The sequence below is a fragment of the Podarcis cretensis genome, assembly GCF_951804945.1.
Source record: "Podarcis cretensis genome assembly, chromosome: 5".
NCBI lineage: Eukaryota > Metazoa > Chordata > Lepidosauria > Squamata > Lacertidae > Podarcis > Podarcis cretensis.
Window position 1 is genome coordinate 56,727,304 of NC_137174.1, and position 12,508 is coordinate 56,739,811.

The window sequence follows — 12,508 nt, forward strand, 5'->3', positions numbered from 1 at the left end:
ACACACATTTTGAATACAATTCCCCCTAATATAACACATTTTTGTAGGTTATTTTGCTAAGGTGTGCATTTTAGGCACACTTGACCCTAGCATATGCATTTTTATACACATTACATATTTGACTGGAAAACACATTGCAAAATTCAGAGCAGTGTGAATTTTGAAGGCTGGCTGTGTTTTGTGTGTATTGTTTTGGAAAGTGGGAATGAGGTCGGCTCAACTTTAAATGTTCACTTCAGTTCATAAGTTTATTGTTCTAGTCAACGGCCATGAGAAACTTGTATTAATAAAATAAACTTTAAATGTGAACTGAATTGACTTGCTCCTCCATTCCTACCCCACACAGTGATATTTGCATAGGTACTCTCCTTTCTCTCTCCCCCAGGTAAACCTACAAAGGTGGGGCACAGCTTTCTCTTGTTTTTCTAAGGGCAGTGGGAGGAGCATGTGGCATTTGCAGGCACATGAACAGAAGCCAGAGGAATCCTTTTCCTGTCATGAATAAAGAGTGCCTAGAACAGATTCCAAATAACTCCTCAGAAGAAATCATGCCTCCACAAATAGGCAACCTCAGGGATTTAAGAGTTTTTTAAATAAGAGATGTGATGGCTCCGACAAAGAAAGAAGGGTTCGCTGTATTAAGCCATGACATACCTGACAATGGCACACAATTAACCTTTCAGAAGAGGGAATACAATGCACACCAAGTCAACCTGGGAGGAGTAGAGATTCACTCATAAGGTAAAGATAACAAAGTCAATGTACTGAAGTGGCAAGGAATAAATGGGGGAGGGGGACACGTTGCCTGAGCAATTGAAAAGCTGGTGTAAGAGCAGAAACTGAAAAAGTAAGTGACATTGGCAAGACGCATTAGGGTTTTTGTTGTTGTTGTTTTTAAATTCTGCCCCATGAAAAGGGCAACAAATTTCTGATTGCATTCGGGCAAGCCAGTGTGCATAAAGTGACAACGATGGATAAATTCCGTATGATCTTCCAGTTCCTCCAGTCCAACCAGGAATCATTCATGAATGGCATATGTGGCATCATGGCCCTTGCCAGTGCACAGATGTACGTGGCTTTTGACTTCAACTGCCCATGTCTACCAGGTTATAACCTGGCCTATGGGATGGGTATCCTGTTTGTGCCACCCCTGGTCTTGTTTCTACTGGGCTTTGTGATGAATAACAATGTCTCCATGTTGGCTGAAGAGTGGAAGAGACCCACAGGGAAGAGGCAGAAAGACCCGGCTGTCCTGCGTTACATGTTCTGCTCCATGGCACAGCGGGCTATGATTGCTCCTGCTGTTTGGATTTCAGTCACACTGTTGCATGGAGAGTGCTTTATATGTGCCTTCAGCACCTCTGTGCCTGTAGATAAGTTGGGGAACCAGAGCTATACCCAACTACCTGAGAAGGAACTGAGGAGAATTCTGGCCCGGATTCCCTGCACAGACATCTACAAGGGGCAGGAACTTATTGCCAAAGAGGTGGCAACCAGGTATCTGCGCTGTATATCACAGGTAAGCAAAAAGTGATTGCAGGATTTGCTTAAGCTAATTTGGTGTAGAGAATGGGAGAGACTCCTTATAAAGCTGGCAGGCTTTTTATATGACTTTATATGCACTTATCATGCTATCATTTCCTATGCACTGCAAGCACTCTGAGCATTTTTCAGCATGCTGCAGTTCTTTATTACTGGTAAGAAACACAACACTTTCCCTCCTTCTCTTGAGGTCCCACTTCATAGAAAACATGTTTAAAATGTGACGCAATGGATATACTCCTCATGCTACAATTGCAGTTTATTCTTTTTACAGCATAAATTGTGGGCCTTAATCACAGGTAAGTGTGCACACATTTGGAGCTGCAATGTGTGCTAGTTCCACATTCAAAGAGTGGGCTTATGTAGGGTGCACTCTGCAAAACAGAGTGCTTGATTCCTTACTGTAATAATTCCATGCATTGTTTTTGGTAAGAAGTATGGATTATAGAAGGAAGTGAGAGAAGAAGGGATGAACTCCTATGATTAAACTTCCCCTGCTTCCAAATATTCCATTTGCAATGCAAATACAGACAAATATATCCAGTGATCCCAACCTAAAACAGGCAGGTCAATACAGTCCTTTCCTGTTGTTTACTGTGTTCAGTCTGCATTTGTTCTCTGCATCTTAAATAGGATGCAAATTCCCTCTAGGTTTTCACCTGGGAACAACGTCAAAGTCATTTTAAAAATCTGATTTGATCACTTGTGTTCTCACCAATCTGATGCTGCCACTGTTCTGTTTCCCCTTGGCATTGCTTGGCAATGTTAGCCCTTCCTCAGCTGTGTATTAGTTGGATAACCACTGCTTTTCTTAGCATTGAACATTAAGAATGTATTGGAATAAATATTCAGATCTTTCTTTAATCAGAGCTTTCTTTAATCATGCAATATTTGTTGCACTGTTGCTGTTTTTAAATTTGGCATTATAGATAATCAATTCATTCTATTAAAAACCCAATTCTAAATACTTTTGCGTTTGAATGGTTCTACTTAGTATTACTGAAATGACATGCCAGTTTCAGCATGAGACAAAAATGTACTCCTTTAAAAAAATAATGAAAGCCAAGAGGAAAAATACTGGATTTAGGAGTGGGGAAATAATTTGTTTATGCAATACTTTTTAGAAAATTATTATCCAGACAGGCCAAAGACATAGGTAACTGCTGCAATATAGGAGATGCTGTGTTGTAGTTTAGGGATAGAGAACCTGTGGACCTCTAGATGTTGTTGGACCACAACTCTCATTATCCCTAACCATTGGCCATGTTGGGAGTTGTGGCAAACAACATCAGGAAGGTTACAGATTCCTTATTCCTGGTGTAGTTGCTCCCCAACACATCCCTGTTAAAATGGATTGAACTGTGTTCTGGATCAGGAAAACTAAAAGATTTGGTCTAGATTTTGGTTCAGGTTCCATTTGATCCCCCAACTTCAAGAGCTTCAAATACAGCACAGGGCTTTCATTGGATTTATATCTGGCAAACAAATATGGAAACATCACTGCCATTGTACAATGAGGTAGATTGTGATGTTAGTTCACACAACTGGATCATCCACTCATTGATGGATGAGACATGAGCCTAGCAGCCCCACAATCTTTTGAGGTTGCTAGTCCCAATATCCACAGATTCTGGAAGACCACTGATAATCATGACTGCAATTGTGTACTACATAGATTTCTCTATCCCACTCCCACAACCACCTCCTTAATAATAGTATGATGTTTGGTTTTCCCGTTCAGGCAATGGGCTGGACCTTTGTGCTGTTGATGACCTTGTTGGCATTCCTTGTTCGTTCCTTACGTCCCTGCTTTACTCAAGCCGCATTCCTGAAGAGCAAGTATTGGTCTCACTATATCGACATCGAACGCAAGCTCTTTGATGAGACCTGCACGGAACATGCTAAAAGCTTTGCCAAGGTTTGCATCCAGCAGTTTTTTGAGGGCACAAATAAGGACCTAAGCATGGGTCATGCAACCTTTGTGGAAAAGACACCTTCCGAAACAGGAGAAGAGAAGGAAAAATTGCTGGGTATCATGGATCAAGGGACCATGAACAAAATTCTGAAGAACTGGCACAAATGTAAGCCCCCTTTGTGCCTCAGCCAAGAGGTGATCCAGAATGGGAATTGTTGGGCAGGAGAAATCACACACCCTCAGCCGCCTAAAAGAGAGTATGCTACCTATTACAGCAAAGTCTGAGGACGGAGTGGAAGTAATCAGAAAGCATATTTTCCTTTTAGATCATGGCTTGGGACCACACGTTTATCAAGGAGATCCTTCAACTATTCACTGTGAGAGCATCCAGAACACCTGTCCAAAAGTCTCCCCCCCCCCAGCTTTTCTGTGGACACTAGCATGGAATAGAACAAATAAACACGGACAATGCTCACCTGTTGATTTTGTCAAGGAGAAAAGAGATGTCAGAAAGACTAAATGGTGATGGCACCTTAAATTGGATGACTGCTGTGATACAAATAATATAACAAAAACTATGAGGTGGTTCATTGTTGGTTTGAATAAGATATTTATTCCCTGCTAAACTCTAAAGGATAGACCATTTGTCTCAGCAGCAAGTAACATCACATTTTGATTTGAAAAATCTCTACCAATTTCTTCAGATGAAAACCACCTGCTAAGTCTTCATTGTATGTGAAAGGCACAAAACAGATGTTTCATTTTATTGTAAAGGAAAGACTAAAAACAGGTAATACTATCTGTACAGGGGTACATTTCTGTTGGTAGTAAAACAAAACCAACGTTTTCAAGACTTGCAGGAATGTTTTAGGCACAAACCAAAAGCACAAAGGCAGTATTTCAAATACACCAGAGGGCGCCATAAACTAGCAACAAATACCTGACCATAGCAGCTATAAGGCTCTGTTTCTTCCCTTATCTCCTTATCATATAAATAAGACTTGTTTAGCTTTGACTTGTACAACATGCTCTGACAAAATCTGTTTAGGATAAGAAAATGTGTTGAAGGGTATGCAGAAGTAGAGATGAATGAGTATGTTTTAAGGACAGTATTATAAATCCACTAACTGAAAGAAGGAAGAGCCACATTCAAATATTACAAATTAAGCTTAACTATCTGCCCCATAACTAAATGAATTGGCAGCGGATCTGGGGTAATTTCAAGATGTCTTGTCCTTTAATAAGCATAGAACATCAGCTGCATTAACCCGAATGTTTCTTCTGAACCATTTAAGAAACCAATTACAATTTTCAGAGTAGTAGCCATGTTGATCTGTTGCAGCAAAAATAATTCAGAGTCTTGTGACACCTTAGCTTTCATAGACAAGAGAGCCCTCTGCATCATATGACCAATTAATGATCCAGTTTGCACTTCACATTAAAAACCATAGTTTGTTTTTAAGTACGGTTTAATGTGATGTGCAAGCTGGGCCAGTGTACCCATTCGTGATGTTCTCAACTAGTGTTCAGTGGAAGCTTCAATGGATTCCACAAAAAGTAGTCTTACTCTTGGCATCGGAATGAGGAGGATGCAAGGCAGGGCTATTCAACATGTCAGACATCACTGGCATGTCTATATTTATGTGCTTCCTGCTTTATCAAGTCATGTGTCGCTCAGTGTAGCCTTTGCAAAGCAAGTTTTCTTTAGCTTGATGATGAATGATGTTTTTGTTGTGACCAGTAGTGGTGGAGGAAAGAGGTAAAGGCCTAGACTCTACGGGAAATGGTTGCAGCTCTTGCTTATTTAACTACTATTGTACACACTTTGCACCCTACTAATCTCCATCATCTAGATAGGACATAGGCTTACTTCTCACTGTAAGTTCCTTAGCTGTAAGAATTCAGCAAGGCCAGCCCTATCGTCAAGCACAGCAAGGCAGCTGTTTCTGAGATGATAGCAAACTGCTATTTCTAATTTATTGTTGTTGTATTTTTCCTGCCAAGGAGAGGTGAGATTTTCTGCCGCATGTGCCAAAATAATTTCACCAGCCCTGGATATTATGCAGCTGGACTGGTGGGGTGGGTGTATATGCCCTTTACTGCTCCACCTCAGGCAGCAAAATGCTTCAGGCCAGCTCTAACTTTGAACGGAAAAGGGGGGATTTAATAATAAATCCCTGGACACAGAACACTAGGTATCAGGAAGAAGAGCAATAACCTTGCCATCTTCTAGACATCTCTGTTTTTAATGTAGAGCTGAGAGAGACATCTAGTTTTGCTTTTTTTTGTTCTGTTTTTACGTAGTACAGATTTATCATCTCAGTGAGTGTCAAACTAAGTAAGATACTGGAGGAATATAAGAAGTCTCCTGACAGTTTTTGGTTTTACTTTAATATAGCTGCTAGAGGTTGCAGTTTTGATCAGTGCAATGGTGGGGAGATGAGGTATTTAACTCATTCAATATAGCCTCCCTTTCCAATTAAAACTGACCTCCCCGAGGTGATGTTTTCTCGGTATGGAATAAGCTAAAAGGACCACATATACCCCAACCCCAGGCTGGTTGGAGAGAAGGAAGAGATTAAGTGTTCCCTCTCCTGCTGCTGCTCTGATCAATTTCACGGCTGCCTCATTGCCAGGGCTGCTCCCAAGACGTGCTGCTGCCTGAGGCAAAATACAGAATGATGCATCCATCTAGGGATGGATGAACCTGTTAATTTCAGTTTCTCTCAATGTCTCATTTTTTCCACTCTCAAATCCAGTTTGTATTATTTTACATTTTTAAAAATGTTATAGTCTTCATGAGAATCATAGAGGAGGAATGTGCACTAAAATGCTAACATACACATATTGTCTGCAATTTTGGCTACTATATACATTTTTGCAAGCAATATAGTGCACTTTTGAATGCTGTTTCCCCTGTTTCCCCTAAAATACGCATTTTTATACACACTATTCCCTAATATGTGTACTTTTGTACACATTTCAGTTTGGAGAATTGCATCACAAAATTTGGAGAAGTGTGAATTTCAGGGTATAGCTGCATTTCGGTTCACATATTGTTTCAGAAAGAGTGGATCTTAATGTGGATCAGACCAAATTTCTGCCCCATCCCATTCAAAGTACAGAAGTTGACTGTTCTGGCACTTGAACAGTCAACACTGGCAATGGGATAACATCCCCACATGCTCCGAGGACAGATGGCTTGTTTAGCAATTGTACAACAACCCTGTGACACACATACGGTAGTTCTAATCTCCAACGGAGTAGAATGGCTGGAGGGATGCTCCTCTCCCCCACTAGTATCTGCCACCTAGTATCTGCCACCTGAGGTCATTGCTGCACTCTGCCTCACTTGTAGAGGCTAATCATACAGCAGGGCCACATGGCTGGCTCTGCCCTAGCTCCTCTGGCTTCCAGATGGGATAGTGTGTTCCTTTGTTCTGGGACTATCAAGAGCTGTACTCTTTATAATGACCTACTAGCTTACACTTGTACAGGTTCAGCAGGTACTACAGGAAAGCACAAAGCACAGGAAGGTGAGTTTACGCATGCACATTTAGAATGTGTGACTGCAGCTTCAAGTGACAATATGTAGATATGGAAGCCCTCACAGTAGGGTGAATCCAATGTGGGGTCCTAATTATGTTTTTGGGTGTGCGGAATCCAAATCTATTATTGTTGTGATTGGACAATATTTAGCTTGGTAAATCTATGTTTGATAAAGAAGCACATAAACTGTTTTCAGAAAAACAAAGAATTTTAATTTTACCTTCTGAAAATATCAGGTAATGCTAACATTTTACTTACCAAGTTTTACTTACCAATATTAAATATTAATTTAACCATAATAGCTTTTGAAATTATGGCATCTCAGTAGTTTGTTTTTAATATTTTTTTATTAAAAAAACCTTCTAAATGTTTTAATCTTAAACTTATACAGGTTTAAATTTTTTAAAAAATTAATTCATTTTTTTAGGTGGCACCCACAATACCCAAAACATACTAACAAACTACAAGTCCATATAATAGAAAAAATGCAGCATGTTGTTATTTACTGTGCATCCTAACATACATAAATTTAAATAATGAGTTCACTGTGAAGCATATTCACTGCATTCTGCTTAGGTGTACAACTCTAAGTTAAATATCAAGTTTTAGGAAAACCTGTTCTTCCTGTTTGCAATGGAAGTAATTTGTGCCAGTTGCTGCCTGGTTGGCTCCCCATGTGGTAACCAGGCATCAGTTTGGGGAGTTGTGATAGCACATTCTTCCTCCCAATATCTGGGCTCCTATGGGGGGAAGGGTGGGATATAAACTTAATTAAATAAATAAATATTTTGCCTGTTTCAAAAAATAATAATAATGGAGAATTGATAGGTGTTCTTTGTTTTCTTTTAGGCTGCAGTCCTGTGCTCACTTACCCATGAATTTGTCTGAATTTGTCTGAATAGGATTTGTATAGTGTTATGAGTTTGGGGTGTTGAAATGTATGCCGGAACCCTCTAATCTCTGGATCCAGCAAGTGTTAAAATCAAATCAAGCCTTCTAATTCCTGGAATAGCGAAGCTAGCCTCCTGGAAGGTGTAAGGAGAACAAAGGAAGGAGCTCTGTGGGAGAGGGCAAATGGGTGAGGCCCCTCCCTCAACTTGATAATTGGAAAGAGTGAAAAATAGCAGGGATGAGGGCCAGATGTAAAGCAGCAAGCTGGGAGAAGACTGAGACAGAGCAATGTTTGATGCCTGCTTAAATCTAATGCTGTGGCTACAGGAGAAACAAGACCCTTTTGGAGTGTTAATACTGTGAACCCCTCCATTGTAGACTCAAGTTGTATATATGTGTAATTAAACCATATATCATAAAGACACTACAGTCCCCAATATGCCTCATTTCCAAAAGGAAACACAAACCCTGGGTAAGTGTCTGGAACCCCTGGAATCTCGCACTGCTGAGAGATTGGGGTGGCACACAACAAAACAATTGTGCTGCTAGTTCCCTTTGTATAGGTCCTTTATCTGATTTATATTTATAGCTAGACACCAGTATGGCAAATATGCATATTAATTATACACAAGTGAGGAGAGGGGAGTCCTTTACACATGATTCCCGGCCCCTGGGAACCAGTATCAGTTTTTCTCTGAAACTGAAGAGCAAAAGCCTTCCTTATTTATTCCCAAATGTTCTGGGGCCTGGATATCAGAGACAGAGACCCTATGACCTTCCAGAGGTTGTTGGACTCCAACTCTTATCAGTCCCAGCCAAGATGGTCAACAATTAGGGATGCTGGGAGTTGTCATCAAACAATGCCTGGAGAACCACAGGTTCCCCATCACCACTGTAAATCCTATCTGCAGCACTGTATCCCGCTGTCCTTGGGATCTCAGTGTCTTTGATTGTCACGGTGCTTGGTTCTCTCTCTGCTTGTCAGTTGCTGCCATGGGAAATGCAGACAGGAACAATGAAATGGTGAGACTTGTAGAACTGGGAAGCACATGTTTTGGAGGGTAGTGCAAACCTCTCTTTCAAACCAAATTGACTCTTTTCAGCACGTCTGTTTATGTAGAACAATTGTGCTTAGGTGATGGGGACAGGGATCTCAATTGTACACACAAATAGACCCTTTCAGACACTGAAAAGAATGTGACTAGGACTCAAGGGCAGACCCTGAAGCCCCCCTGCCTATGTATGCATGTTCTCCACTTGAATGGCTGGAACAGCTCTTGAGTTCCCTGTACACCTCCCCACTCAGGAGCAAGCAGGATGTGCCCTGGCATAGATACTTAAAGAAAAATAAATACAGTTTAGAGAACAACTCCAGATTCCATTCAGTAAGCACTGTTAAATTTAGTTGAAAGCCACTTCTTACTCACCATTTCCTTTTCTTTACTATGTGCTTCCTTTGTCACAAACGGAGATTAACTGCTAACTGCCAACAATTAATTAGACCTGTCCTTCTTATGAGACACACAGGTCTGGAACAACCCTTTATTTCATCTTTTTCCATCACACAGATTGCCTTGCTCTCTCTGCCTTGCTTTCTCCATCCAATGAGTTGCCCATCTCCACAATGTATACTCCCTTCATTCCCTGTTACAATGCTTCAGGCCCAGCTCAAGAGATTTTGCTGCCTGTAGCGGAACACCAAATGGTATCTGTCCCAAGTAACATTTGGCGATAGGGGAGAAATCACATTCAGTTCACATTTAAAGCTGAACCCACCTAATTTGCACTTTCTGAAACAATATGAAACACTGACACTCCTTAACATCCACACTTCTCCAAATTTTGCAATGCATCTCCAGTCAGATTTTATGTGCAAAAATATGTACCTATACTAACGTAAACTGTGCATAAAAACATATGTATTAGTGAAAATAAATTTCAAAAAGCATTTCATTAGGGAGAATTGCTTTGAAAAAATGTGCATAATAGGCAAAATTGCACACAGAAATATTAGGATGAACTTACACTAAAATGTTGGTGAATTTAAAAAACTGAATTTAAGATTGGGAGCGGGGGCGGGGGGAGATAAAAGGAAACTGACAGATTTGCTGATCCTTAGTCACAGTGCTTAATACCCACAAGTACTATGACAGTAAGCAAAAGCCCAAACTTCAAACATGGCAATTGCTGTTCTTTCATGATTCATTAATCCATCTGTCTGGAGTGGCTGCCTTTAACTGCCTGAAGGTATGGCCAGCTCTGTTATGTTTTGTGCTTCATCATGCTCTGTCTCCAGAACACGACCTGAATAGTGGGTCCTCTCAGTGCCAGCTTCTCCCTTCCAACAGCTCACTCTGGCACTACTCACTAATAGATTTGACTATGCACACCCTGTCTGTTTCCTGCACTTGTAGGCTCAAAGCTTGCCACGTGGATATTAGTGGCTAAGAAAAGAAAGAGCATAAGCAACATGAAGAGGTGGGCATCAAGCATGAGAGCTGTGCATATGAAATCTGAAAACTGGTTAGTTCAGTTATAAAAGGAGCCACCGCGAGGGATTATATTTAAGTAGATTTTTAAGGGTAAACAGGAATTCAACACCGGGGCACAGTGCAGCAGATCAACTACATGAGGGATGGGGGACATGTGGCTCTCCAGATGTTGCTGGACTACAATTCCCATCAGTCCCAGTGGGCGTGCCCAATTGTCTTATGGGTCCTGCCATTCACTGTCAACACTGGACCACAGCCAAGGACACAAGAGCTGAAACTCCAGAATAAGGACAGGAGCTGGGTGCAAAGCTGCAGTGAGTCTGCAGATGGCACTTGAGACAGACATAAAGGTATGTCAGGGTTCAGAACCAGACAAGCAGTCAGATCAGGGCTATAAGTACTAAGAACTGGAACCAAGACCTGATTCAGCAGAGGTTGTGGCCAGGTAAACAGTCTTCAAACACACATTGCAGGGAGTTGGACTATCAGGCACGTCCAACTCCCAAGAGAGAGGGGGGAGTCAAAGTTGTTGAGCATTTTTAGGGGGGCCAAAGTTGTTGAGCTTTTTTTAGGGAGGAAAAGCTAATCTAGCTTTATTTTTTTTGGGGGGGGGGACATCGCACACTTATTACAACAACGGCACAGCAGTAACAGCTACTTTCATTTTCTAACGTGCCGACTACATAAGCATTTGACACAACAGAGGAAAAGAGTGACGAAAGCTGGGGGTGAAGACTTTAACTCCACTGTGGGGTTGACCAGTTGGACATCCCTGGACTAGATGACTGCTTGAGTCCCAAATCTCACAGTGAGAGAAGTGCCAGAAGGCCCTCGGTGCTGGACCTCAGTGTCCGGGCTGAATGATGGGGGTGGAGACGCTCCTTCAGGTATACAGGACCAAGGCCGTTTAGGACTTAAAAGGTCAGTACCAACACTTTGAATTAGAATTATCAGAGAGCACAAAGGCTGAGAACCATGTAGCCTGCCCAAGCAGTCAAACCTGGAAACACTTAAAGCCCATGCTAAATTGGGATGAACTATTTGGTTTCCTTGGGGCTTGAATTCATGCTAGAGACTGGAAGAATGACATTTCCTAACTCTTCTGCACTTCAGAACTCAGATGTGCATTGTAAGTGTATGTGACTTCTGAATATTTCTTACTCAGTTATGCCATTACAAAGTTCCCTCTATTTATAGAGCAGGGCTTCCTGCCTATGGCATAGTTGTGTACACCAGCTGAAATAATAGGCAATCCATTAAAATAAAATTCCAGAAGAGTAGCTATGTTAGTCTGTTGCCACAAGGAAGGTAAATAGTCCTTTCAGACAGGTGGTGGTTTCTGGTAGCTTTAACACTGCAGATGGCTAACCATCTGCTGTGGATGATACTCCTGTCCCCAATTAATAGAAAGGGCAGTGGACTAGCCTTACTCCCAATGGAAAACCTTTCTATTAGAAGTCTGCATTGTAAAAATAAATAAATATCAGAACAGAAATAAAGATACAGAATCAAGAATAGAAAGCAAGAGAGAAAAGGGGAGAAAATGTATAGCTAGGTTGGGGATGGATATGTATTTTAAAATGTATGTTATACCCTGATTTTCTTTTTAAAAGAAATGAACCCAAAGAGGCTTACACGAAACATCAAAATCTATCATTTATTTGGAATACTTAGAGTTTTATCCAATGTAGTGCTAAGAAATTGTCCTATCAGTACAAGGACTTCCTCCCCTCTCTTCCCTCTGTGCGTCCAAGTTTGTTTTGGAGCAGATTTGGGGGTGGTACATGCAAGAGGGAGAGGAGGGAGGAGAGTCCTGTTACAGGAGCATAAGAAGCCTTACAGCCCGCTTTTTAGCCCTGAAAGGTGCTCAAGTAGTCTTACAAAAAATTCTCACAATAAAATGATATCCAAATGTAGTATCAGAAACAGAAATGTCCCTGTGCCAACACATTATTCAGGTGGCATTTCCTGCCACCTGGCATCGGTCGTCCTTAGTGTCATCATGCAAGCCCAGGATGAAGGCAAGTCTTCCCTTGCTGCTATTTGGCAGCTGCCAGACAATGCTTCCCACTGAGATTCTCTAACACCTGGGAGTTGGAGTGGGCAGCTGGATCTTGCA

At 41.3% G+C, this 12,508-nt stretch overlaps 1 protein-coding gene across 1 annotated transcript; it reads left to right on the forward strand.

Moving 5' to 3' along the window:
* Positions 1-904: 904 nt before the first annotated feature.
* Positions 905-3,742, forward strand: CALHM1 (calcium homeostasis modulator 1; the record flags this gene model as incomplete). The annotated part of the gene is made up of 2 exons (XM_079975809.1): positions 905-1,519; positions 3,284-3,742. Exons 1-2 carry the CDS (start codon positions 971-973, stop codon positions 3,740-3,742), a joined length of 1,008 nt encoding a protein of 335 aa, XP_079831935.1. The 5' UTR covers positions 905-970.
* Positions 3,743-12,508: the final 8,766 nt, after the last annotated feature.